This window comes from Castor canadensis, chromosome 17, assembly GCF_047511655.1.
Source record: "Castor canadensis chromosome 17, mCasCan1.hap1v2, whole genome shotgun sequence".
NCBI lineage: Eukaryota > Metazoa > Chordata > Mammalia > Rodentia > Castoridae > Castor > Castor canadensis.
This window is the reverse complement of record NC_133402.1, coordinates 14,808,618-14,834,980: the sequence shown is the minus strand read 5'-3', so window position 1 is coordinate 14,834,980 and position 26,363 is coordinate 14,808,618. Positions and strand designations below refer to the sequence as shown.

Here is a 26,363-nt window from a genome sequence, read left to right as displayed (position 1 = left end):
GGGATGTACCCCAAATTCTTCCTTCATAAATGGATGCTCTGTCTCCCAAAGGCCCACGTGTTAAAGGCTGGGTCCCCAGGGTGGTGCTACTGGGAGGTGGTGGAATTCTTGGAAAGTGGGGCCTAGTGAGAGTCCTTAGGTCAGTGGCAGTGTGCCCTCAAAGGGGTCTGTGAGACCCTAACCCCATCCCCTCTCTCTTTGCTCCCTAGCTTCTGGTGGGAGTGGTTTTGCTCTACCACGTGCTCCTGCCATGGTATGCAGCCTCGCCACAGACCTGAAGCAATGGGGCCAATTGATCACAGATTGGAACCTCTAAAAGTGTGGGCCAAAATAAACCTTTTCTCTTTATCAGTTGATTATCTCGGGTATTTCATTATAGTGACAGAAAGCTGACTGATGCAATAGTAGTGATCCACTTCCTTCTCAAGTAAAGACACAGCTGTCAGAGCGAGTGTACACTGAGTGCATCAAGTAGCACGCAATGAGAGCAAGATGTAATATGGGGTGGCTGAGAGATGAGGGAGTAGTGGAGTGTCAAGGCATTGCTCAAGAAAAATCAAATATTGGCTAGTACACGTGAAAACTGTCTCCTCGGCATATGAAAGTGCCATCAGGGCTGTGCTGGGCTCAGCAGCTGAAGGGGAACTATGAGATGACACCAGTATCTGTGACGCTTACCTGGCTTGGGTTGTGTAACATTGATTGGACATTCACCGTAATTACTGCCAACTTTTTAGTGTTTATTTGAATCATTTAATCTGGATTTGAATCCTAGCTCTGCCATTTGCCTTTGATCATGTTTCAGATTTCTGCATCCCTCCGTTTTGTTGTCTGCATTCTGCAGACAAAAATGCCAGAAGGAACCTCAGGGGCTGTTGTGAGCGCTGACTACAATAACAGGTGACACAGTGCTCAGCAAGGTGCCGGGCTCAGAGCAAGTGCTTGATCAGTATCATGTTACAATTATTTTACTTGTTGTGTAGGTCATTCTCAATTCCAGAATTCAAAGCTTGTGGGGAACATGTACCCACAAAACACCCGGTGAATGGCAGAAAAGAGGGATTCTTCAGGAATCAACGTGGGGACCCTGGGATCCGGTTGGACACATAGCTGACTCCAGTGCAACAGGACCCATAGTTACTGAGCATGTGGTGCGTGCCAGGCTGTCCCAAGCATGTTACATGCACAACATTTGGCACAAAGTGGTGTAGGGAGAGGCCAGAGGGAGAAGAGCAATCTGGAGCCAAATAAGAGGCAGGGGGTGTTTTACTCAGCGTGCGATGCACAAGAATGAAGACCCGAGAGACCTGGCAGATGCCAAGCACACAGAAGCCGGCAGACAGGCAAGCCAAGCAGGCGGAAAACCTCCTGGAGCCCACGTGGCCAGACAGATGGCAGCATGTTCGTGTACAAATAGATGTCATGGGTGGGCTTGGGGAAGTGACCCAAAACACAGGCTTTCCCTCCAAAGGGGTCATTTTGAGAATAACAACTTGATGGCGCAGAGAGGATGGGCCCGTCTGATTTCAATAAATAAAAAAGATCCCACCGAACACTCACCTCAAAGCACTTTTCCTTCTTTGCTTGGTGAAGCAGGCTGGCCATCCCAGGAAGTAGAACTGGAAAGATGTAAGTTTCAAAATATTCCTTGGGAGAACCTAAAACAAACAAGCAAACACATTCCCACTGCAAATCCCAAACCACCCAGGTTCATCTGGGAAGAATGCTGAAAAAGGCGCTGTCTGCTCCATCATGTGAACTTCCATGTTCTGTGTTGCTCCAGACTGCTGCATCAGACTGTGCTACCAAAGGAACTTAAAATACCCTTTGAGCCTTTGTAGTCTGGCAAGAATGTAGGCCGGGTCCTTAGAGGACAGGATAGGTCCCAGGCAGTAACAGCAAGGAGGCCAGTGTGGTAGAAGGACAGAGGGAGGTTGTGAGAACTGAGCTAGGGTGGAGGGCAGTGCACAGGACCTGAGGGCCATGGTCCTGGTGGCTGGGGTTGGCCGAGTGGAGGCACAGAGCAAACCAGTAAGACAGGCCTGGGCACCAGGGAGGCCTGAGAGGTTGGGGTTCAGGGAGGAAGGTATGCAGCCCACACCTCCGGGCAGGGCAATGTGACATTTTTTTCTGCTCTGTGCATTGTTGGCCCTTTATTTCCCCTCCTTTGTATTTAATGTACAGCCAGAGGGAGCTTGTTGTTATTACCTCTAACTACCTTTTTTACTTTTTCTTTTTTTTTTTGGCAGTGCTGGCTTTGAACTCAGGGCAGCATGCTTGCTACACATGCACTCTACCGCTTGAGCTACACCTCCAGCCCTTTTTGCTTTAGGTTATTTTTCAGATATGATCTTAACACTTTTTGCCCAGGCTGGTCTCGAAACAAGATCTTCATACCTATGCCTCCCATATAGCTGGAATTACAGTTGTAAACCACCATAGCTGGCTTGTTTGTTAAGATGGGGTTTCACTAACATTTTGCCCAGTTTGCTGACCTCAAACTGTGATCCTCCTGATCTCTGCCTCACAAGTAGCTAGGATAACAGGTGTGAGCCACTGTGCCAAGCCCTATTACATTTGAAACTTAGAAATAAATCAGTGGAATAGAGAATACTTCTCTTAAAAATAAGAATTCAAACAAGAACACAGTCTTTCTTATTTATGTGATCTCCTTCCTTGAGGCCTGACCACTACCACCCTCACTCATCCTGTGGATTTGGAATGTCACAACCCCAAAACTACAAAAGACAAAGTCCCACTTGCTCACTTACATTCTTTTGGATCCGCTGCTTTGGATTTCTCTTGAAGACAAGGTGTGTGGGAGATCATGGGGGCATGGGGAGCTGGGAAGTAGTGTTCTGTGTGGAAGCCGTGGACCACCACTTCCTCCAAGCGTGCACCCTGCTGGTGGGCAGGGAGGGAGTCAATGCATAGCAACAGTTGAAAAGTTGCCATTTCTTTTGTAACCACAAGGGAGGAAAACTCTGTGACAGACGTTAGGTTCCAGGGGGTGTTCTGGCATGTCACTACCTCCCTCCCCTCCCAAGACACCTACAAATGATAACCAAGGGCCATGTGTGGATGAGAGACTGGCCTGCTTCTGGTAGCGAGTGGACGTGGCGGCCACAGGAAACACAAGTGGGTACAGCAGACATAAGCCACCTCCCCGCCCAGAATTTCCAACGGGCCAGTGCTGAGTTGTCAGGCATGCAGAGGGCGGAATGAGGAAGGGAACGACATAGCGGGCTGAAGTGAAAACATGGCCTGCTGCCCACACAGCTCTCCTCCAGCTTCTGCCCTCAGTATTCATAAAGCTTCATTCACACCAGCATTTTATATAGAGCTCTCCTCTCCAAAGACCCCTGTAAACAAATGAAACAGCCAGGGAAGGAGAACTACATAGGCAACATGCTGGTAGCTCAAAGGAAAAATCCAAAAAACCTGACCATTGATTTGACGGTCTTCTGCATAGTCCCCAAAATTGAACTTCTATCTGCTCACCCTGAAGAAAAGTCTTGCATGAGCACCTGGTCAGCTCACTTCTATTCATAGAAGAGACCCATCCAGAAAACAAACCCACATACACAACAGTAGAAGAAAACCAGATCAGCTATGATGGTTGACTGAACATGTCATCCTCCCTGGACCAAGGCACTCTGAGATAGCTGGAAAACCATTACTGCTGGATGTTTCTGGAGATTAGCGATTAAGCTGGCGGACTGAGTGGAAGGAGACTCATCCTCATGTGGACACGCACCATCTAGCTGGCTGGAGGTACAAGGAGAGCAAATCTCCCTTTTGGAGTCAGGAAGACCTTCTCCTGATGCCTGGACATCAGAACTTCATTTTCTGCAGTGCTTGACCAAGACTTGCACCGGGGACCTCCCAGTTCTCAGGCCCATGGCCTTGGACAACTGAGAGTTTCACCATCAGAAACACCTTTCTTGTTTCTGAGGCCTCTGGATTTGGACTAAGCCAGACTACTAGCTTCCCTGGTTCTCCAGCTTGCAGATGTGACTTCTCAGCCTCCATAGTCATGTGACACTAATTAAAACCCTGACAGCTATCTGTCTATCTATCATCTGTCTATCCATCCATCCATCCATCCGTTTATCTTATCTATTTCCTATTGGATCTGTCTCTCTGAAAAACTCTAAGATACCAGCTATATAGAAAAATCTACTCAGGCCCACATTTTCAATTCTAAATAAACAATCAAAGATCTCTACACAGATCCAGAAAATCAACAGCATAAAAAAGATCAAGATCTATAAACAGAATGGACCTGGGATTACGTCAGAGGAGAGAACTGGAATTAGTATCTGTAGAGAAATTTGAGGAAGAATTACATCCATAAAGCAAGAATAGGATGCTATGAAAAAGGAACAATCAGAGAACCAGAAAGAGTTTTGACACAATCTGTCAGAGAGGCAGCTCTAGTAATGGAAGTTCCTCAGGTCTTAGGTTTTGGTGCCATCTCTCTGACTCGGCTTGAGTTCCTTCATCTCTCAGAGCCTTACCTTTAAAACACTCTAAACTCCATTAAATGTCTATTTAACTCAATGAGCGCTGGGTGTATTCCAAGGGCCCCAGCATCCTTCTCCTCCTGGCTGCCGCCTTGGCCCTCTCCTTAGCACACTCTTCGCCTGGCCCACCTGGCGTGCAGAGAACCTGCTCTGTTGTAACCGTCCACAACAGGGATGTGCTGTTGGGCAGATCGTGAAGGCCTCTGTCATCTGGGATCCCCTATGAGCTTCACAGAGCCCTCTCAGCTACTTGAGGACTACCTATCCCACTGGACACAGTGGGAAAGGCTCAAAAAGTCACATGCTGCTCCTTTACTTACCTTCACGGAAGAGTTAGGATTGGGCCGAGGTTTCAAGTTCTAGTTCCAGGGCCTTCCCTTTATCACCTCCCTAACTTGGGACAGCAACCTCATAGACCATTGGTGGTGCCCTTCCCTGAGAGCCATTATCTGGGCTGAGGCCCAGGTAGTACTCACAGTAAGCACAGCTTCTTGTTTGACTTTAAGTCCTTCTGGAAAGGGGGGCATCTCGGCTTCATACTCTAGAGGGAGGAAAAAGCCCTCAGTCCCACACTTCATCTGCAGCTTGTGGTGAAAGTTCCTTTTCTCTGAATAAAACATTCTGGTATTTTAGCACCGTTTGTTTGGCGATACTAGGATTTGAACTCAGGGCTGACTTGCTTGCCAGGAAGGCACTCTACCACTTAAGCCATTTTGCCGGCATTCTGACATTTGATTTGGGTTGGTGATATACAGAATGAAAGTCAGCTGGCTATTGCAGGGTCACGTTTAGCGTGGATAAGCCACCTTATTTAGGATGGTCAGATGGATGGTCACAAGGTTTTGTTTAAGAGTCTGAGACTCCTGTACCCAGGGAGCACATCTTCAGATTTCTGCTAAACATTATGGTGACTAAAGGGAACCATGGGAGGGAGAACAGGAGGGTGGTTAAGGAAAGCCCACACAGAACAGAGCCTAAAATCCCCACGTTCTACAGGGAAGGAACAACTATAGCTAAGTGGACAGAAAAGCTCACGGCCTCTATTACTTGCATCCCTGAAGGAAAGACTGTAAAGAAATTCCTGGAGGTCAGTGTTTTAAGGGCAATTGCATAGTTACTTTGCAGCGATGAAAAAAAGAACATAAACTTTTTTTTTTTTTTGGTATTTTGAGGGGGCTTCACTATGTAGTTCCAGTGTAGCCTTGAACTCATGATCCTCCTCCCTCCACCTCTAGAACGCTGGGACTACAGGTATGTATCACCATGTTGGGCTTGGATGTAAAGTTTTATTCTCTTACTTAGTTACTTACCAGATAGTAGACATTTCTCAACTTGTTTTAACTCCTGAGTATCAGACTGGGGAAAAGCACATTGGTCCAATACCAGCTATTGCTGTGTCACAAAGTCATAGCAGTGCCCCTGTGCTATGGCTTGGATCTGGAATGTTACCACAGGCACACGCGTAAAGGCTTGGTCCCTAGCTCGGCGCTACTGGAACAGGGTGAGGCCTGGTGGGAGGTTTTTAGGTCACTGGGGACCACCTTTTGTCTCTCTTGGGCAAGCATTAAATTTGTTCTTCCTAAGCAAGGAGGGTGAGGGTGAAGGGGCGGGGGGCAGGGGAGAGAAAGGGCCCAATGTATATATATATATATATGAATAAATAAACAATTTAAAAAATTTGTTCTTCTTCCCCAGTGCCTTAAGCATGACTGAGCTAGTGGGAAAACGGCTTATTTGAATTTAAAGTATGCGCATTTAAATACACCTCTTTCCACATGCAGAATACCCACTTACTGCCAGAAACTTTCAAATAATTCAGATGTGTTATGTAGAACGCAAAAATCAGATCGAATTCACTGCAACCCTAGAAGCACTGTTAGATTGGCATAATTCCAACCAAATCTTTGATGTATTTACTAATACGTGGAAGTCACAAATATATTTACTTCAAATCTCCCAGACTGGGTCAGACTGCTCAAACACAGAGTCCCATTAACTCTGTGTCCTTTGTAATAACTGACAGCAACTTTCCATTTACTTTTGTAAAAATTAATGCTTATCTTCTCTAATAGATTGCAGGTTTGGTGAGGAAAGGACCTGGGTTTTTGGGTTTTTTTTGCTTATTTTTATATCCCTAATAATACTCTTGTGTGGATAAAATACAGTGCAGGACTGGCACATGGCTCAAGTAGTAGGGCGCCTGCCTAGCAAGAGGGAGGCTGAGTTCAAACCCCAGTACGGAAAGCAAACAAACAAACAAACAGTATGGCTTGGACTCATTCAAACTCACATCTACTGAGAGCCCATCGTGGGGAACTAACTCAGGTGTTGAACACTGGGCCTTTCAGTACTGTAACATATACCATGTGCTACATTTAACAAGCACATTCTCAGTGGCCATGTGGGTTTCAATTTTTTCATTATTATCAGCAATGTCAACTCAGTTTGAGAGAGCAGCACAAATAGGAGTTTGTTGGTCCAGGCCAAGCACAAATAGAAGTTTGTTATTTTTGAGACCCCATCTCAAAAATAACCACAGCAAAAAGGGCTGGAGGAACGGCTCAAGTGGGAAAACACCTGCCTAGCAAGTGTGAGGCCCTGAGTTCAACCCCTGGGTACTGTCATAAATAAATATACCACTGATCTGGATGTTTTTTGTAGGATCAATTCTCAGATGTAGAGTTGTTCTGTCACAGGAAAATAACTCAAATTTGAGCAAACTGCCAAATCTTCCTATATAATGTTTACAACAATGGATACTTCTAATAAAACTTCCTGTTTCTCTATAGTGTAGTTGATCTCATATTTAAATACTATAGTTTTATTTGTATTTCTTTCTTACTTGACATTTCTGTGAAGTTTCAGCTCATTTAAATTTGATGGACAAGACCCACAACTTCTCTGTCACGTGACCACAAAAGCGAAACCATGAAAAGTTGTGATTATGTGCACGTATGGGAAAATCCACCAGCTTCAGGATAACATGGTGTGTTTGTCACTTGAAGCCTCTGTGATGTCTAAGGGAACCTGGCATATTTGATAATTCATCAATCTTACCTTATGATTCTAATTTGAATATATAATTGATTACAGACTGGTGCCCTTACAATGAAAGGCATAAAAGCCTTTTAGTTTGTAAAAAGCTTAGAATTCTTTAAAACAACTTGATTTACCAGTTTGATTCATTCAATTTGTTTTTGAGGTATTAGGTATCAAACTAAGGACCTTGTGCACACCAGGCAAGTGCTTTACCACTGAGCTACACTCACTGCACAATTCCATTTTTTTTCTCAGTACTAAAGATCGAACCCAGGGCCTCAAGCACGCTAGGCAAGCCCACTACCACTTGAACCATGCCCCTCCATTCATTCAATTTTTAAGAGTTGCTGAGAAACATTGCTTGTATTCTCTAGTCTGCATAAGAGTGCTTAAGGAAGTCAGGTATATTAAGTTTATATCTGTTTACAATCTTTCAATTATTGAAGTTGGTAAATGGGATTGATTTGGGTTATTTAATCTTATACACGTTGTATGAACTTGAATCTAAGAGCAAGTAGGAACGGTTGTTATTTGTACAACCTGTGAAGCAGAATCTATAGGGACTGGTGAATAAACTTGGCCATTGGGGAAAGGGAAATAAGAGAATCTCCTGCTTCTAAACCAGGCAGCTGAGAGGGGAAGTGGCTGTTGGGGTCTACAAAGTGCCTGGAGCTGTCCCTGGCCCAGCACTGGCAGATGTGTGCAGCAGAAGGATGGCTTCTTTGGAGAAATGTGGTAGGAACTAGTCTGCCCTGAGTTGGTAAGGGGCTGGGAGTAGAAGAGTGAGAACAAGGGCATTGTGTTCTAGAAGCATGGCTGAGGGTAAGGCAGAGACAAACTTCTCCATCACAAGACCACAAAAGACAGACAAATGAAGGAGCTAGAGGAGGACATAGGCTCAAGGTGGGAGTTTATCCTGAGGTGACAGACCTGAGGGTTTCTGGAGGGAAAGCTGGTAGTGGCAGAAGAAAGGAGAGGAGGAGAATGACCGTGCAGGTTCCCGGGATCAGCACAGGCGTGGTGCCAAGGCCCACATGGAGGCCTGAGGGACAGCAGTGGGTGAACACTTCTTCCCAGTGCACAGATACAGGTGGACATGTCCCTACTCCTGACTGCCAGACTCATCTCAGGAAATGCTCCTGTGCTAACTGGTATTGTCTTTCATTTGAGTTAAAGCGTGGACCAGCGCTTGTGGGCAAGGGGAGAAGACTGATTCATGGTGAGTGATGGGCAGTGTTTATAGCCAGGTGGCGGTGTCATTTTTCTCTGGCTTGCTCAAGGAATGTGCTGAGAAGCTAGCATCTATTCAGAGCTGATTCGTGCTGGCATCTGGAAGGTGGGATAAGGAATAAGATTTTGTAACAGCGTGGAAGGCTGTTGAGCTGGAGAATCTTTGATTTACTGATGAACCAAGGGCAATAAAGGTATCACAGCAATATTACAGAAAGCTGTAAGAGCAAACACTTAGCCTCAGTCTTGGTGAGTGCCATAGTTAACATTACAAGATTAACTTAGAATCCTGGGAAAGAACAGAGTTTATTGACATGAATACAAGTACTTTTGACAATACAGAGTCCTTAGTAAACACCAGAAAGATAAGGGCAAAACTGAAGAATGTTTGCAAGTAAGTTATCACAGAGAATGGGCATAGGCTGGGAGAACAAGGGTCCAGTTTAAGTCAGGTTTTACCTGTACTGTATCTTGTCTTCATGAAACAGAGGTTCTGGCAGTCCTGTTTGCTCTGATTATTTACTTTTTAAATGGAAACAAATAGAATGTAATTTTGAACCTTAAAGACAGGATTACTATGAAAACTGTTTTTTCGTGTTTCTTGTAAGCCCAGTTGACTTGCTGTATGTAGAACACAGAAAATTGCATGCTAGGTGTTCAGGAATTGGGTTTAATCATGTAGGTTAATCATGGTACCCACATATGATTCTCCATCTTTATCCCCCTAGTTCCATGTTTTAGCTTTATCACGTCACAGGGGACATCATTCACTTGCTGTTCACAGAGCATCAAACCCTTCATTTTTTGCTTTCTCCCCCCAGGCCTGATAGGCCAACAAAAACTGATTCTAAAACAGAAGGCCGACAATAATGAACACTTATTGAGTACTTTCTGAATGCAGGACTCTGTTCAAAGCAAGTTCTCGAACTTTATCTCCTTGGGTCCTCACCACAGCCCCATGAGGAGGTACAATCCTCTCCTCTTATGATGCGATCCAGCAATTTCTTTAAAAACACCCTGTTGTAAGTTGTACTGTGAAGAACAGTTTGGCTTGGAGAAGTGAATGCTGGGGAGAAGGCAGCCACAGTAGCTACCTTCACATACTCAGGTGGATTCTTTGGTAGAGTGACTCCATTAGCGACTTGGCCATAGCGCTGAGGGGAAGGATCTAAGGGGAAGGTAGGAGAACACTCACAGATCTTTTAGTGTGATGCAATGCTGGAGGAGGAACTCAGGCACAGAACGGAGTTCAAACAGATGGACTTTAAGGTTCCTATAGTCTGAGTCCACTGTTCTCTTCTTCCTCTATATCCTAGTCTTTTGTTTTTATTGTTTATACATTTATTCATATACATTGTTTGGGCCACCTCTCCCCACAGTATTCTAGTCTTGATTTCAGTTTCTGCTCCTTTATTCTCACTCCTTTTGCTATGCTTTTTTTTTTTTCTTTTGGCAGCACTGAGGTTTGAACTCAGGGCCTCATACTTGCTAGGCAGGTACTCTTACTGCCTGAGCCACTCCACCAGCCCTTTTTTGTGATGGGGTTTTTTCAAGATCGGGTCTACAAACTATTTGCCTTTGCACCACGATCCTCCTGATCTCTGCCTCTTGAGTACCTACGATTATAGGCATGAGCCTCTGGCACCAGCTAATCCTTTTTTTTTTTTTTGACTCATGGCTCCCTGTCCTTTACATTCCAGTGTACCATTCTTTTTTCTATTCAATAAATATTTGTCCTGCACACTCCAGTACAGTTAACCACATGTGGCTACTAAAATTAAGTAAAATAAGAAATTTGGCCAGGTGCAGCAGATCATGTCCTCATGGAAATCAGGAGGATCTTGGTTGGAGGCCAGCCCAGGCAGAAAGTTGACAGGACCACATCTCAATAAACAAGCCAAGTGTGGTGGTACACATTTGTAATCCTAGCTACCAGGGAGAAACAGGAAGACAGCAGCCCAAGACCAGTTCTGAGCCCCTACAAGAAAAAATAACCTAAAGCAAAAAGGGGGGTGACGCTTAAGTGGTAGAGCACCTGTCTAACAAGCACAGGTCCTGAGTTCAAACCCCAGTACCATGAAAAAAATACAAATAAATTTTCTTCAACTGTGCCAGCCACATCTCAAATATCATACTCAATAACCGCATGTGGCTCATGGTTACCATACCGCGTAGCAGATACTGTTGAAAGTTTTTTTTTTTCTCCCAGTACTGGGGTTTGAACTCAGGGTCTCACACTTACTAGGCAGGCACTCTACCACCTGAGACACTCCACTAGCCCTTTTTGTGTGTGTGTGGTTGGTTATTTTTGAGACAGCATCTTATGAACTATTTGCCTGGGTATGCTTTGAACCACAATCTTCTTGATATCTGCCTCCTGGGTAACTAGGATTATAGGCATGAGACACCAGCACCTGGCTACTGAAAGTTCGACTTGTGCTGTCTCAGGCAGTAATGTAGTGAGGATGGCCACAAGAATGAAAATTCTCATAGCACTCAGGAGGCAGAGGGAGGAAGATTGAGAGATTGAGCCCATCTTGGGCTGCATAACAACACTGTCTCAAAAAAAAGAAAAAAAAAATCTGTCTTTGACCTTGAGGACCTTACAGCCTAGTGGAGTGAAGGAACAAAACAACCCAATATTCCTCATTAAACACAGATTCAGTCTTGCTACAAATCACACCTTTGCTAGACACTTTGTGACTATTTGGTTCTATATGCCTAAAACCTGAAACAAGTGCTATTACTGTGCCCGTTTTACAGAGGGGATAAGAAGGCAAGTAAGTGAAAGAGCACCGGAGAGCCACAAGAACAAGTGAGCTAAGCCTTTTGTGTATTAAAACCCCTTTGTTAGCCGGGTGCGGGATGCCTGTAATCCTAGCTACATGGGAGGCTGAGATCAGGAAAATCGAGATTCGAGGCCAGCCAGGGCAAACAGTTCTCCAGGCCCCATCTTCAAACTAATCTGAGCAAAATGAGCTGGTGCCGGGAGCCAGTGGCTCATACCTGTAATCCTAGCTACTCAGGAGGCAGAGATCAGAAGGATCAGGTTCAAAACCAGCCCGAGCAAACAGTTCGCGAGACCCTATCTCGAAAAAACTCATCACAAAAAAGGGGCTGGTGTAGGCTCTGAGTTCAAACCCTAGTAAGGGCAAAAAAAAAAAAAAAAAAAAGATAAAAATGGACTGGAGGCAATGGAGCGCCTGCTCTGCAAAGTTCTGAGTTCAAGCCCCAGACTTCTCCACCAAACAAACAAACAAAAAAAAACCCCGTTCGTTTACACTAAGGCACTCAACGTGTGGATCACTGACCACCACATGGGGTGCTAATTCAAAGCGCAGAGTCCCCGATTCCATTGTACGCTCGGTGGTCGGGACATTATGAATAAGGTGCCCAAGTCCGCCCCAGTGACCCTCAGTTTCCCCGCGTGTGAACCGCGGGGCGCGGCGGCCCCACGTCAGCCGCCTGGCGAACAGTGGGCGCTGGGAGACCGGGACCCCGGCCGGCGCCCGCCAGGTCCCGCCCCTCGCGGCCAGCCGGGCTGCCTACCCTCGCAGATCTGCTCCCACAGGGTTTTGCCTGGTGGCTCGGCGACCTGCCCCGGCGACACAGGCCGCTCGAGGGACACAGGCGACACGGTGGGCACTGGCGTCGGGTTAGTGACCGACGAGTTCGCGGAGCCGACGGGTTCCTCCCGGGGAACGCTACGACTGGAGACCTGCCGCGGCGCCGCCATGGCCGCGGTTTCCTCGACAACCGCGTACGCCGCACGGCCGCGACCCGGAAGGAGCCGTACTTGCCGGGGGCGGGCCGGCGAGTCGAGATTGACTTCCGGGTCGCGGCGGAGCGTGCTCTCACACGGAGGCCGGGAGGGCTGGCCTGCAGGTGAGTGGAGGAGTATGGAGGGTAGCATGTAGGAGGCCGCCGCGGGAGCCGAATATTGTGTCTGGGGATTTGCACGGCAGAGAAGAGCTAAAAAACAGGCGTCCTGCAACCCCAAACCCGCCCCCTAATTGCCAGAGCGTGTCCGCTCCGGCCGGAAGCCGCCGCCTCCAGGGCGGTCTCCCGTCTTCAGTCGGACGTGATGTGGCGCGGTGGCCCTGGGGTGTTGGTGCACAGGCTCCCAAGGCCTGCGGGCTGGATTCGAGTCCCCGTTTCTCACTTGTTGGCTTTTGAGACTTAGAACTCAATGTGAAGTCTCCAAAGCCTGTGAGGCGGGATAGTCACGCCAGTCTTCTATAGGCCACCGCGGAAATGTAAAAGCGCTTTTGGACGCTGGCATGGTGGTGCACGCCTGTAATCCCAGCACTTGGGAGACTGAGGCAGGGAGACCGCGAGATCCAGGCCAGCCTGGGCTACCTAAGGACCCTGTCTCATTCATAAATAAGTGAATAAATAAGGTGCTTTTGAAGACGGCATTTGCCTTTGTAGGGGACGCACTATAAGAGTGGATGCATTTTGGGGTCACAGGCTGAAGAGCAGGGTGCTAAAGGGTCGGAGTGGCAGAGGTGGGGAGAGAAGCCCTCTAAGCTGACATGTAGCTTTATTGTCAACACTCTTCCACGCATCATGAAGTGAGCTTGCGTCCTTGACTCCACCCTCTTCAGGTTTGCACCCCCCCCCCCCCCCCGTCCACCTGTTGAAGCCTCATTATTTCTTGGGGTCTTGTCAAAGGTTAATTCTGTCCAGGCTTAATTACCATCCATATGGTCTTTATGCAGTGTCCATGCAATCAGTTCTGAGTGTCAGACCCACCCATCCTGCCCAGTGAACGTCTCCACTTGACTGTGGCAAGGCTTCTGTCCAAGCCACCTTACTTCCTCCAGCCACACAGCCATCCTGACTTCACCTCCAGGATCGACACCACCATCCTTCCCTTGTGGGAGCTGGGAAGCTCTGTTTTTGTTTGTTTTCCTCTTTTTGAAAAATGTATTAGCATGTAATAGTTGTACGGGGGGATACATTGTGATATTTACAATATGTGCTTAAAATATATCTTTGTTGGATTTACCCCGTCCATCATTCGCCCTCATCCCCCCTTAGAATAAGTTTCAGCAGGTTTCATTCTTTTATTTTCATATACAGATACATCTGCCCTATTCACCCTCATTCATCCTACGCCCGCCCTCCCCTCCAACTTGTTTCCACCCCTAGAAAAGATCTGTTTTTTCCTCCTGCCCTTCATTTTTCTAAAGGGTGTATCAGTAGTTCAGTGGGGGGTTCGCCTTGGTTGTCGGGTCTGTATATATTGTGCTTTGATTAGATTTACGCCTCCCCCCATCATTTACTGTCTGTCACCATGCTCCCCTGACAGTCAGCAGCTTACTGTACAGCCCCCTCAGGCAGGCTCATTAATACAATTTTTTTTCTCACTATATATATATATAGTGATATATATATATAGTGATATATATATATAGTGATATATATATATATATAGTGTGTGTGTGTGTGTGTGTATAATATGTTTCTGTACATACATTTAATTTATATTTTAGCTTCCACATATGAGGGAAAATGTAACTTTTTGAGCCTGGCTTACTTTGCCAGGTCCATCCAATTTACCCACAAACAACATAATTTCATTCTTCTTTATAGCCAAAATAAAAAACTCTATTATGAATATAAATACCACATTTTCTTGATCTATTCATTAGTCCTGGGGCATCTGGGCTGTTTCCAAAGCTTGGCTATGGTAAATGGTGCTGAAATAAACATGGGTGTGCACTAGCCATATCCTGTCCTGGTATTCTTTCAGATACACATCCAGGAGTGGTATCACTGGATCGTTTGGTAGGCCTACTTTGAGTTTTTTGAGGGACCGCCATACTGCTTTCTAGCAGTTGCACTCATTTACGTTCCCATCAACAGTGTAGAAGTGTTCCTTTTCCCCACATCCTTGCCAGCATTTGTGTCATTAATGGGGTCAGGTGGAATCTCTGTGGTGTGATTTGCGTTTCCTTTATGGCTGGGATGCTGAGCATTCCTTCATGTGTTTTTGGCCATCTGTGCTTCTTCCTTTGAGAACAGGCTGGCTGTTCAGTTCATTTGCCCATTTATTCACTGGGTTGTTGGTTCTTTGAAAAGTTAGTTTTTTGAGCTCCCTGTATCCTTTGGCTATTAATCCCTTGTCAGATGTAGTTGGTGAAGATTTTCTCCCATTCTGTGGGATGTCTGGAAGCTCTGTTTTTGAGGAACTTTCTTGACTACTGGCAGGCCAGGTTCAAGACCTCCTTCTCCCTGGCTTCCCCAGGACTCCCTTGCTGACTCTTCCCATCACCTGCGTCAGCATTGTTAGACCTTTCTCTTCCAAACCTGCCTGCTTTTTGATGGCTGGTGTTTGATCTTGCTCATTTCTTTATCTCTAGCATTCACTCTTTGAGTATTTATTGAGCACCTGCTGTGTGCCAAGCACTGAGCTAGCTCTGGGAATATACTAGGAAACAGAGCTGACAGGGATGAGATGAGTTTAGATATTTTGGAATGGGTTTCAAATGGACTTGAGCTATAGTTTAGGCCTAGCCTGACTCTTTGAAGCTGGTAAGAGTAAGCTGAGTCCAGTGAAGATCCCATGGGTGCTGAGACCAAGGAGGGCTGCAGGACAAGAATCTCCTGCTTTTCCTCCATCTGCACACCTGAAAGGGCTGTTTGATTTCTAGATTCCCTGAAGGTTTCCATGTTGTGTGGCCCACCCAGGGAGCATCAGGAACTGGGCACTTTACATGGATAGTCTCATTTGTTTCCTCCCACACCCCTTTGAAGGAGGAGGTGTTATTCTCCCCTGGCCCCCCAGTTTTCCAGAGGAGGAAACAGATTTAAAGTGGAAGAGCCGTTCACATTAGAACCTAGGGCTGTTTGAATTTAAACTTCCTGTACTTTACCCGATCTCCCTGTGTTCCAGAGGAGTCCTCTTCTCCATTCCCTAACACTCGGAAACATGGCTGTGCAGAGCTGCGTATTAAACAGGTTTGGATATGGTGATAACTTGTACCATTGCTTTTCTCAGGAATGATCACCAAGACCCACAGAGTAGACCTGGGCCTTGAGCTCCCAGAGAAAAAGAAGAAGAAGAAGAAGAAGAAGGTCCTTGCTAAGGAACCAGAGTCTCAGTACTCGGTTTTAAATAATGACAGTTGCTTTGCTGATATTTCTCCTAAGAGGACCACGTCCTCCTTTCACAATGTGGGCCGGGGGCAGGCCTCCGAGATGCCTCTCGGGAAGAAAAAGAAGAAGAAAAAGAAGGGCCACAGCACCCATTGTGAGGAGCTCCTAAAATCTGAGCCCACTTTGTCACATGCCAGACGGACAAAGTCATCCAGCCCTGGGAAGCAGACCCTTAGCCATTCAGAGTTCCTCACTGGGGAGAAGAAAAAGAAGAGGAAGTCCTTATCAAGCACTTCCCACTGCTCAAAGAGGAAGACCTCCCCAGACCGCAGACAGAGTGAGGAGGTGACAAGAGTTGGCAAGAAGCTCAAAAAACACAAGAAGGAGAAAAAGGCCCAGGACACCACAGACTTCTCCATCCAGGATCCGTGGCTCTATGAGGCTGGGGATTCTGTATACACCTGCTCAGTGGGGAAGGAGGCTGACGAGCATGCGGCCTTGGGACAGAAGCGGAAGCAGGGGAGCCCCAGAGAACACAGCATGAAGATGAAGAAGAAGAAAAAAGTCCGCCAGGGGGAAGACACCATCATAGGCCACTCCAAGCCCTCCAGGTCCATGGAGAGCAGCCCAAGGAAAGAGAGTAAAAAGAAGCCGGTTAAAGTCGAGGTTCTAGAATACATCCCGATAGGAGACGGCCCTAAGGTCCCAGTGAGGAAGAAAATGAAGTCCAAGAAAAAGGTAGAGCTGCCCGTTGCTGAGGAGCCAGCTCTGAAAAGGAAGAAAAAGAAGAAGAGGAAAGAGTGTGGAGCAGCAGAAGACCTTTTGGTGGCGGTAATGGGTTCTTTGGAGGAACTGGCTGGGGGATGGGAGGATGTGCATTTGCAGATGCAGTGGGCGCACAGGCTTCCAGTTGCCAGAAAGGGAGAGGGGGGTGGGGGAGGCAGTGTGTTGTTACATTGGAAAGGCTGTTTGTCAGCTTCAGGTATGGCTGGGTTCAGGGGCTCCTGAACTGTTACCATTAGTACTGGCTTCCCTTGCTGTTGCCTCTCTACCCAGGTTGGCACCATCTGCACTCAGATTCTGAATAAGTTGAGTTGAATTTTTTCAGATGAATCTCTTGCTCTTGGAACTCTTGCCACTTTTTCTTTCCAAATGGAGCCAGTGGTTTGAAATAAATGATATGTAGCTACCTTTGCTCACAGCCTGAGCTCAGTGTACCCCACATTGAGACCTCATGCATTTGGATAGCAGAAGATGGCTGGTGACTTGTCTCAGCCTCATGGCAAGATGGTCCCATCAGCTCCAGGCTTTCTTCCTGGTGTATCGGAACCCCCCAAAGGAAGAAGGATGGCCTCTCTAAAGCCATTACAAGAAACATCTCTGGCTGTCACAGGCCTCCATTAGGTCATGAGCCAGAAGCCCTGATGTTCTGTCATGACCTAGCCCACTGGGGCAGAGACCACTCATCATGTGCTTGAGCCTTACCTATCTCTGCCCTCTCATGCAGGAATCAGACACAGACTTGGAAGTGGTGTTGGAAAAGAAGGGCAACACGGATGAGGCCTGCATTGACCAGGTACAGCTGGCACCTGCCCCACCCTCCCTGCCTGTGATGCCTCTAGGCACACTCACCGTCTGTCAAGCCATGAGGTTTTTGTCTTCATGGCACCAGGGGATTCTAAAGCTGCTGGGCAGAGACTGATCCCACTGCAGGGGTCAGGAGGTCCTGGAGCCCTGCAGCTAGGGCAGGCAGGCTGTGGTCACTGCCTCCAGGGCTAGTTTGAAGTGTTCTCTTGTGGACATGCTTTGCTGCTTCTTTGGTTCTGGACCTCCTGCAAGTGCATCCTAGGCTTTCTGGAACTGGTGTGCTTTTGTGATCCTGGACCCCAAGCTTGGCCAGGACTGAGGCCTGGTGGTACAGCATGACTCACCAGGGACCCTGGGCAGGCACTGGCTCGCTGGCCCCCATGTCCCCCTCTGAGGCAGGACCACAACAGCACAGTCTTCCAGGGCTGCATGGACACTAAGGGAGGTGATGGTTGAAGTAGATGGCAGGACCCGCCTCACTGTCTCGCACATGGCAGCCATCCTCCTGCCTCATCGGCAGTGCCTCAGATGCAGCAGGGTGGGGACAGGGGTCCTGCCTTGTGACCCTTTTCCACCCTGGGGGGAGAAAGGGAAATGGAGCATTTCCAAGTGGGCCGAGTCAGAAGAGGGCGACCCAGAGAGATGTGGACATCTCTGATGTGAGGAGCCAGGTAACTATTGGAGGAGCAGCCCCCACGGTGAAGCCAGGGATCAGTGGGGGACAGTGCAAGAGCTCCCTGCAGGGCCTGAGCCCCCAGGCTCCACACAGGGCTCTGGTCCTGCTGCACTGCCAGGGTGGAGCTGCTGGGGACGGGACAGGACACTGTGCAGAGGGCAGGGATGAGCCCCAGCCCTCGGCTGCTTTCAGGTCTCCTCAGCCCCTGAGGATACAGTGGGACAGGATCAGTCACAGTGCATGTCTGTACACTGCGTTACTTGCTTTGTAGTTATTTGTGCCTGTTGAGCCCAGTTCCTAGACATGTTTGTGACATGACATCATCCTTCTTTTCCCAGAAAAACACAAAAGCCATTATGTTTAAAAAGGGGGAGGAGACTGTACTTGGGAAGAAAGAGCCTGAAACCCTGCCACCCTGATAGGCAGCATTTGTCCTTTATATGTCCTTCCAGATTTTCCTCTGGTAACCATAGGGATATGTGTGGGTGTAAGGGTTTTCTTTTTTTTTTTTTTTTTATTCCTGGCAATACTGGGGTTTGAACTCAAGGCCTCATGCTTGACAGGCCGGTGCTCTACCACTTGAGCCATGCCCCCAGCCCTATACATGTGCAAGTTAAAAACACTGAAGTAATGCTGTGTACACTTCTTGTTTGGTTGGTTTTTTGGTCATGCTGGAGGTTGAACTCAGGGCCTTTTTTGCTTTGGTTAGTTTTTGCTTTGGTTAGTTTTGGATAGTTTTGAGCCTTTATGCCCAGGCTGGCCTGGACCTCAGTCCTTCTCTTTGCGTTTTCCTGCATAGCTGGGATGAAGGCACTTGAAATAAGGCCTCCTGAACTTTTTGCCCAGGCTGAATCCTCCTGATCTGCACCTCCCAAGTAGCTGGGATTACAGACATGCACTACTGTACCCAGCATACACACTGCTCTTTAACTTCCTTTTAGTTCGAACTGATTTCTGTTTGAGTAACCCACTGTGTTAGCATGACTTTACTGAAGGGATGTTCCTTCCTGTTCTCTCTCTCCTTTCAGCTGTCATTTTGCAGCCCTTGACAAGTTAGAAAAGAAAGGAAGGGTCATAAGTTGGAAAAGTAAAGATGCACTTGAGTCCCTGGGATGAAGGATGAGGCTCTGGAAGCTTCTGTGGGACAGCAGGGGTGCTTCAGTGGCCTTGAGCTATGCTAGCTCTCGTGAATGGGGACCTACCTACTGTGTGCCCAGTGCTCTCTTACACAGATAGCTCACCTCCAAGGCAGCTGAAATTTCCATCTGTTGTAGAAAAGTAGAGAAAGGCTAAGTGACTTGCCCACGGCCACACAGCTGGTTACTGCAGTACTGCGATTCAAGTTAGCCTCCGTCTGTCTTCACAGCCTGCCTGTTCTGTAGAAAAAATGCCACCAGCGTGGAAGTTAACTGCAGCGTCGTGTGCATAGGAAGTCAGGGCCTGGGCACCGCACAGTGGCAAAGTTTCTACCCAAAATGGCTGGCTTTGCAATAAAAAAATGTAACAGTGGCGAAACTGGATATACTTTCATTTTTGGAAAACTCATTCTCAAGAAACTGCACAGCCAGATGTGGTACACTCCTGTACACCCCTGGGCGTGGTGATATACCCAGTTACATGGTAGGTAGAGGCAGGAGGATTCAAAGATCAAGGTCAACTAGTTCAAGGGCAAAGTTAGTGAGACCCTGTTTCAAAAGCAAAATATAAACAAAAGGGCTAGGGACCTGGCTCAAGTGGTAGAGCACTTGTCTAGCAAGTGTAAAGCCTTGGCTTCAGTCCCCAGACCCCCAGTTCAGGAAAAAAGGAAACCCTGTGCACAAGAGGATAAATGGGGCCCGTGCATTTTAAGCCAGCATACTTTTTTAAATTACGATTTTTTTTTTTTTTTGGCAGTACTGGGGATTGAACTTAGGTCTTTGTGCTTGCTGGGCAGGTGTTCTATCACTTGAGCCGCAGCCCCAGTCTGAGGACTCTTTGTGGCTCATGGCAGAGGGAAGCTCACCCCCGCCAGCACGCTTCATTCCCACAGCCCCACTGCTGTCATGGGTTTTAAGGTGAAAAGGAAACTTCTAGGTCTCATTTCCCCCTCATCCTCCATGCTCAGATGAGGCGAAAGGCATTGCAAGAAGAGATCGATCGGGAGTCGGGCAAGACAGAAACTTCAGAACCCCGGAAGTGGATGGTGAGTTTGCCACTATGGTCTGGAGGCCATGTACTGGGGTCTGTCCCCTGCAGCATGAGGAGGGGTGTGGGGAGGACCAGAGATGAGGGGATGGGGGTAGGAATGGGAACTTACCCTCCCAGGCTAGGTAGGACAGACAGGAGGCCTGGCCATGGAGCCAGGCCTCCACAGGTCACTGACTCTGTACCCTTTGGTCACTCATGCTGTCACTGAGTTCCTACTGTGTGTCAGGTACAGGCCTCGGAGGTGCTCCAGACCTCTCATCATCACACTCACAGCTGTGGTCTCAGGGAGCAGATGGATATGGGGGAAAATGGATAGTCAGGAAAGGAAGAGCCTGTCAGATGGCTGAACATCCATGCTAAGGAGAAAGAAGAGTGAGCAGGAGAAGGGGTGGGGCACTAACTGGGGTGAGCAAGGCCACTCATAGGTGACACTTAGGGAGAGACCCTAGGGTGTGGAGGCTCTAGTTCTGGGAAGACAAGAAAAGAGTGTTCTAGGCCAGGTAGTAGCGAGGGCAGAGCCCAGAGGTGGAAGAGGGCTGGGAGTGGTCCCTGGTCAAGGCCAGTCAAGCTACACAGTGGTAGGAACAGGTGAGTGCTGTGCTAGGCCCATAGCAGGGAGCTCACACAGGGGTTATAGATTCAGGAGCCACTGCAGGGCATCTGTGCGGGAGAGCAGGGAGAAGGCTCAGCCTGCAGGCCCCAGGCCTTTGGTGGCCAGAGGGTAGAGAGAAACCAGCTTCGTGATTGGGGACTTGGTACCAGGTTGATGTGGGGAGAGGAAGAAGTATTCAAAAGATAGGGAGGCTGCCTTCCTGTTCTGACTTCCGCCTTCCCAGATACAGACAAAAACAGTGACTGGAATTAGGTCTAAGGTCAACGACAGACTCTGCCACTTTCTGGTGTGTTTGGCAAGAACCTTCTTACCAAGTCTTAGTTTCCACACCTGTCAAATGGGCTCCTGTCTCGGCCGGTGGGGTGTGGAGTGGGTGTGTTAAGTGGCTTCCTCTGGGTGTCTCCTTTCCCTCCACCCTTCTGAGCTGAGCAGAGCTGATGGAACAGCTGGGTTAAGGGAGGAGGACTAGAGACAGGACTGTACCATGGAGAACCAGCAGCCCAGGCCCTGATCAGAGGGACCTGATGGCAGGACAGTGATCCTGGGGCACAGGGATAGGGTCTGCTGCGAGTGCTTCAGGTTGCTCTACCTCCAGGACTCAGGCCACTAAGGCACATGGTGGGTATTCCCTCAGTCCTTGCAGAGGTCTCCTTGGACTCAGGTGAGGCCTGTCACAGGTGACCTCTGCTCTAGAAAGTGCAGGCCAGGGAAGCCATAGTGTTCCCTGCATGATGACCACCACAAAGCTGGGAGATCACTGATTCATCACAGTAGTGGTAGCAACACTGATTCTGATCTCTTAAGGCCAATCTAGAAATAAATGCGAGCTTGGCCTGCAGGCAGAAATTCCCAGGTAATGCAGAGCCAGTTATCCAGGACCTCAAAAGTGCTGGGAATCGTGCACTGCAGTTTTGGATGAATTCTGCCTCTCTGAAGCCCTGTTGGGGTTGTCACCCCCTCATCTGGAAGATGAGGATTTTAGGCTCAGAGGAGTTGACTGACTTCAGCCAAGTCACATAGGTGGACTCATCTTGAGGCAGTGTGACTTGAGAATCATCCAGTGTTCTTGGAGACCTAGCTGTCTTGCCTCTCATATAGAGAGAGGAGAGGGGTGGGTCTTGAGGGAGTCATGTTTTCTCACATGTGGGGATTTGTGCATTGGTAGTAGGGCACTCTGGCTGGAATTGGGGCCCTGGTGCTGGGCTGGCTCAGCTTCTCCTTCCCACTTGCCCCCTTGGCCCTCCAGCTGAAGGAAACATGCTGATGGGTGAGCAGCTAGCTAGCAAGTGTTCTGTGTGGTGAGGTGCCCGGTGTCTCCAGTGAGTTTGCTGTGTGTGGAAGGTGAGTCCTGCCATGGACAGGTGTTAGGAGGTTGGGGAGGTGTGTTGCAGGCTAAGAGGTGAGGGAAGCCTAGTCAAAGTCCTCTGGGGGCTCTGAAGAAGGCTGGGACTGGGGATGGAGCTCAGTGGTGGAGCACTTGTGCAGCATGCCTCAGCAGTGGGAAACAGTGAGGTGTGCTGTTGTGATGGTTAATCTCGACTGGAGAGACGCGTAGCAGATTAGTGAATCCCTGTGTCTGAGGGCTCGATAGGTTAACCCCTTGATACATTCATGATAAGGTAGCACTGTCGGTAGTGGTGAAAGGTAGGAGAGGGGCCTAGTTGGAAGAAGTCAGTCACTAGGGGCATGTCCTTGGGGGCTTTGACTCATCCAGGCCTCTTCCTGTATACCCTTTTCTTTGCCTCTTGACTGCCATGAGGCAAGTTTCTTTGCCCACCACACTATTCCCCACCATGATGGACTGGCACCTCTGGAACAATGAACAAAGTAAGTTGTTTCAGTTAGGTATTTGTTCATAGTGACAAGAAAACTGACTGAGCTGTGTTAGATCATTGTGCTGCATTACGAGCTGAGGTGTTCAGTGGACAGTGGTGGCCCTTGGTAGGCTCTTGTTGGCCAGAGCTGTGTTGGAATCCATCAGCTCCTTGTTAGTCTCGCAGGAAAGCTGCAAATTTCTGCATCCTCATCAGGATGACAAGTCTTCCTAGTTCTTGGTCAGTGGCAGTGATATCCCTGAGGTTGAGGGATGGGAAGAGCTTTGTTCAAGGAAAATGATCACCATTTATTTTCCTCTTTGTGCAGGAAACCCAGTTTGGCCAGTGGGACACGGCAGGTTTTGACAATGAGGAACAGAAACTAAAATTTCTCAAACTCATGGGTGGCTTTAAGCATTTGTCTCCTTCGTTCAGCCGCCCCCCCAGTGCTACTGGAAGGCCCAACATGGCCCTGAGTAAGAAGGCTGCGGACACCCTGCAGCGGAGCCTGCAGCAGGATTTCGACCGGGCCATGAGCTGGAAGTACAGCCGAGGCGCTGGCTTGGGCTTCTCAGCAGCTCAGGACAAAGTCTTCTACATCGACAGGAATGCCTCCAGGTCCATCAGGCTGGAAGATTAAACACTAGCGTCTTGTCCCCCACACCCCCCCAATGGCTCTCTTCCTCAGCTTTGCAGATGAAGGCCATCTGGCAGTTGTCTCGAATCGAACGCTTGTGAAGGTTCAGGACAACTCTCAATTTGGGATTGGACAACTGGGGCGGGGGCAGCTCATGGCCAAGGGGGTCAGGAGGATGTAAGAGGATAAAGCTTCCTGTTTTCTGCTGAAACCTCCCATCCATGTTTGGTGACATCGGCGTGTAAGTAGCAGTAGCTAATGTTTGTTGAGGGTGTGGTGCGTGCAGGTTAATGTGTTTCACCACATTTCTGCACAGGTGCTATTCTCATCCCATCTAATACTTGAGGCAGCTGAGGCTCTGGGGTAAAGGAATAAAATTTCCCAGGCCACCCACCAGTAAGCACTGTGTGTTGTACTTTTGTATCACCTCTTACTCTGAATGCCCCTCTAGGGACTTTCACTGAGAATACTCTGGGGATTGACTGATGGAGGAGGGCAGAAGTTTGGTGATGTGTAAATCTCAGCCTTCTGAGTGTTGGGATTCCAGGTGTGCACAACCACACCTGGCTGGGTTCTTGCTTTTCTTTGTGCATGAGAACGTCTTAGTCTGTAACCAGAGGAAGTAGGGCAGCCAGGGTGGCAGCAGGCCTTGTCTTCAGGGTGAACTCATCCCTCTCACGGACCTCCGTTCTCAGGATACCTAGTCTCTGTGCTTCTAATGCTCGCCAGCATCTGGCTTGAGCTACTTTGGCCTCCTTTCCATGGGCTCAGTGTTCTGCTTAACTTCCCTGTAGTCCATGTCTTCACCCCACGCAGAACACACCTATCTCTGGACTTTGGGGGAGGTGGGATGGGGTGGGAGGTCTGGTACACAGCAAGACCGAGGTCTTAGTTGAACTTGACTGTTTCTCCCTTGGGGGTTTCTGTTTTCACTGGCTGACCCTCTTTTCTATGACCAGATCCTTCCCTTCTTACAGCCTTCCTTCAGCTGTCCCCAGCCACAGTTCCAGCTGCCTCATTCTTGAAGTGATTCCTGCCCTGAGGCCACATTTCCACAAGCCCACAGGCCCATGAAAAGCATCTGCTGGAGAGTCACAGTTCTCCTGCATAGTTGTATTCAGCCCTGTAGACTTAAAACCGTTTGTGTTTGTGGCTGGCAGAGCAGCTCTGTCCGTATGCTAGGTTACAAAACAGAAGGGAATTAAGGCTGCTCATCGGCCTGGCTTAAGTTGGGAGGGTTGGAAGGCATCCTGAATGATCAGAATGGGCTCTCTTCACAGGGTCCTTAGCTGGATGAAGGCAGAAGAATCAGTGTTCAAAAGACTTGAACAAAGATGGCCAGCCCTTGAAGGGAAAGGATACAAGCCAAGGAATGTGGTAGCCTGCAGGGGCTGAAACAGCCAAGACCTTCCACTGTGGCCTCCAAAGATGAGCAGGCTCTTCTGACATCTTAATTGTAGCCCAGTGAGGCTGTCACATGATAAAATGGTCTTGTTTCAAGCCACTTCTTGTGAAAAGAAGTACCATCAAAGTGAATGCAGGGGTAGTGCAGAAGTTTCCCTCATTAGTATTTTCTTTCCTGAAATTCTTGCTTGGGTTTTTTAAAAAGCTCTATCCTTCCTAATCAGACTGTGCAGAGGCAGCCTCATTTAGTAGTGGGCTGGGGAAAACTGCACACACAGCACACAGATCCAAGCCTCCCTGGCTCAGGTGACATGTCCCAAGTTCCTTGGGTGGCCTGTTCCTGACTAATGTGAAAGTTGGAGTTTACTGGGCTGGGCTCAGGAACAAATGCTCTCCACCCCGACAGCCTCAAAATAGAAGACTTGTGACTATGCCAGTTTTTCATTTTATTAGCACATAGTGAAAGTGGTTTCAAATAATCTTCATGGAATAAAGGCCACCTGGGAGTACTGAACGCCACCACGACGCTTCTGCATTTCTGTGTTTTGTTCATTAGAGGGGAGAAAGGGAGGGATTCTTTCTTTAGCATCTACTGTCTTTGTGAAGGCCATAATTGGCCCCAAAATCACAGTGGTAGACTTGGTCCTAAACTATTGAGTAAGAACATGAGTTTGTAGATTTATTTTTAGAAAATTTTAGTGTCTTACTTTCTGAGGTTAGCTGTGTGTTAATCCTTTCTCAGAGTAAAGATGAAATGTAATCCATGTCCAGGGCTCATTTTCCAGAAGCAACTAGTCTGGGGCACTTTTTTTTTTTTTTTTTTTGAGATACAGTCTTGCTGTGTAGCCCGGCTGGCCCAAAGCTCCCAGGCTCGTGATTCTCCTGCCTCAGCCTCCCTTCCGAGTAGCTGGGACGACGCGGTATCCCATGTAGTCCTGCTAGTTTGGAGCACTTGGTCCACACCTGGTGCAGTTTTACAGACTGGGTTCTAGATTTTGAATCACCAGTCACTATCCATGCTTCTTACTGATTTGAAATAAAGTCACTGGATGCCAACTGGCAGTAGGAAAGTAGACGGAGCAATGCACTGCTGAGGATTGCAGTTGCAAAGCAAACCAGGCTGATGCCAGATGTGCACGCTTTTTTCTGGAGAAATCAGAAGTGATCAGTGATCAGTGCTGGGTACAGCTGGTCCTGCAGGCCACGTGTTTGGGGCAGCAGGCTTTGAAGCCACAGCCAGCCTCATAGTGGACCTCACTTTCTCCTTTGGGCCACCGGCAGATTGTAAGTGCAGCTGTGCTGCTTTTGGTAAGAAACAATACTAACTGGGTGGTAGAGTTGCCTTTCTAAGTCTTCCATGGGTGTTCTCCCTAACTTACAGCATCTGCAACAGTGGACTGCTTTTCAAAATTCTTTTTCCAAACCATAAGAAAAGCAACCTTTTGCAAAAAAGAAAGTTATTTGCGTTTTGTTGTTACTCCCTGGCTAAAGCCCACCCAACCTTCCCTGGGCCTTCCTGAGAGCCCTAAGACCCCTTCTGCAAGGA

General features: G+C 48.1%; 2 protein-coding genes across 6 annotated transcripts in view; one reads left to right on the top strand and one right to left on the bottom strand.

Annotated features, from left to right (window-relative positions):
• The window catches only part of Iqck (IQ motif containing K), a 116,648-nt gene extending 104,071 nt beyond the window's left edge, over positions 1-12,577 (bottom strand). For 2 of the 4 annotated variants that reach the window (XM_074059559.1, XM_074059560.1), the window contains exons 1-4: positions 12,345-12,577; positions 5,003-5,067; positions 2,772-2,904; positions 1,561-1,658 (exon numbers count right to left, since the gene is read on the bottom strand). In XM_074059559.1, the coding sequence (XP_073915660.1) occupies positions 1,561-1,658; positions 2,772-2,904; positions 5,003-5,067; positions 12,345-12,531 (483 nt within the window). In that variant the 5' untranslated portion in view covers positions 12,532-12,577. The remainder of the gene's footprint in view (positions 1-1,560; positions 1,659-2,771; positions 2,905-5,002; positions 5,068-12,344) is intronic. The other 2 variants (XM_020180050.2, XM_074059561.1) reach the window with 2 other exon arrangements.
• A 1-nt stretch (position 12,578) lies between these two features.
• Positions 12,579-23,813, top strand: Knop1 (lysine rich nucleolar protein 1). Of its 2 annotated transcripts, none has more exons than XM_074059557.1 (5): positions 12,579-12,680; positions 15,802-16,724; positions 17,407-17,475; positions 20,267-20,344; positions 23,105-23,813. In XM_074059557.1, the coding sequence occupies exons 2-5, from the start codon at positions 15,804-15,806 to the stop codon at positions 23,414-23,416; spliced, it is 1,380 nt and encodes a 459-aa protein (XP_073915658.1). In that variant the 5' UTR covers positions 12,579-12,680; positions 15,802-15,803; the 3' UTR covers positions 23,417-23,813. The 2 variants fall into 2 exon arrangements, with proteins under 2 accessions (XP_073915658.1, XP_020016038.2); XM_020160449.2 differs by having other exon boundaries at positions 12,580-12,680; positions 15,802-16,730.
• Positions 23,814-26,363: the final 2,550 nt, after the last annotated feature.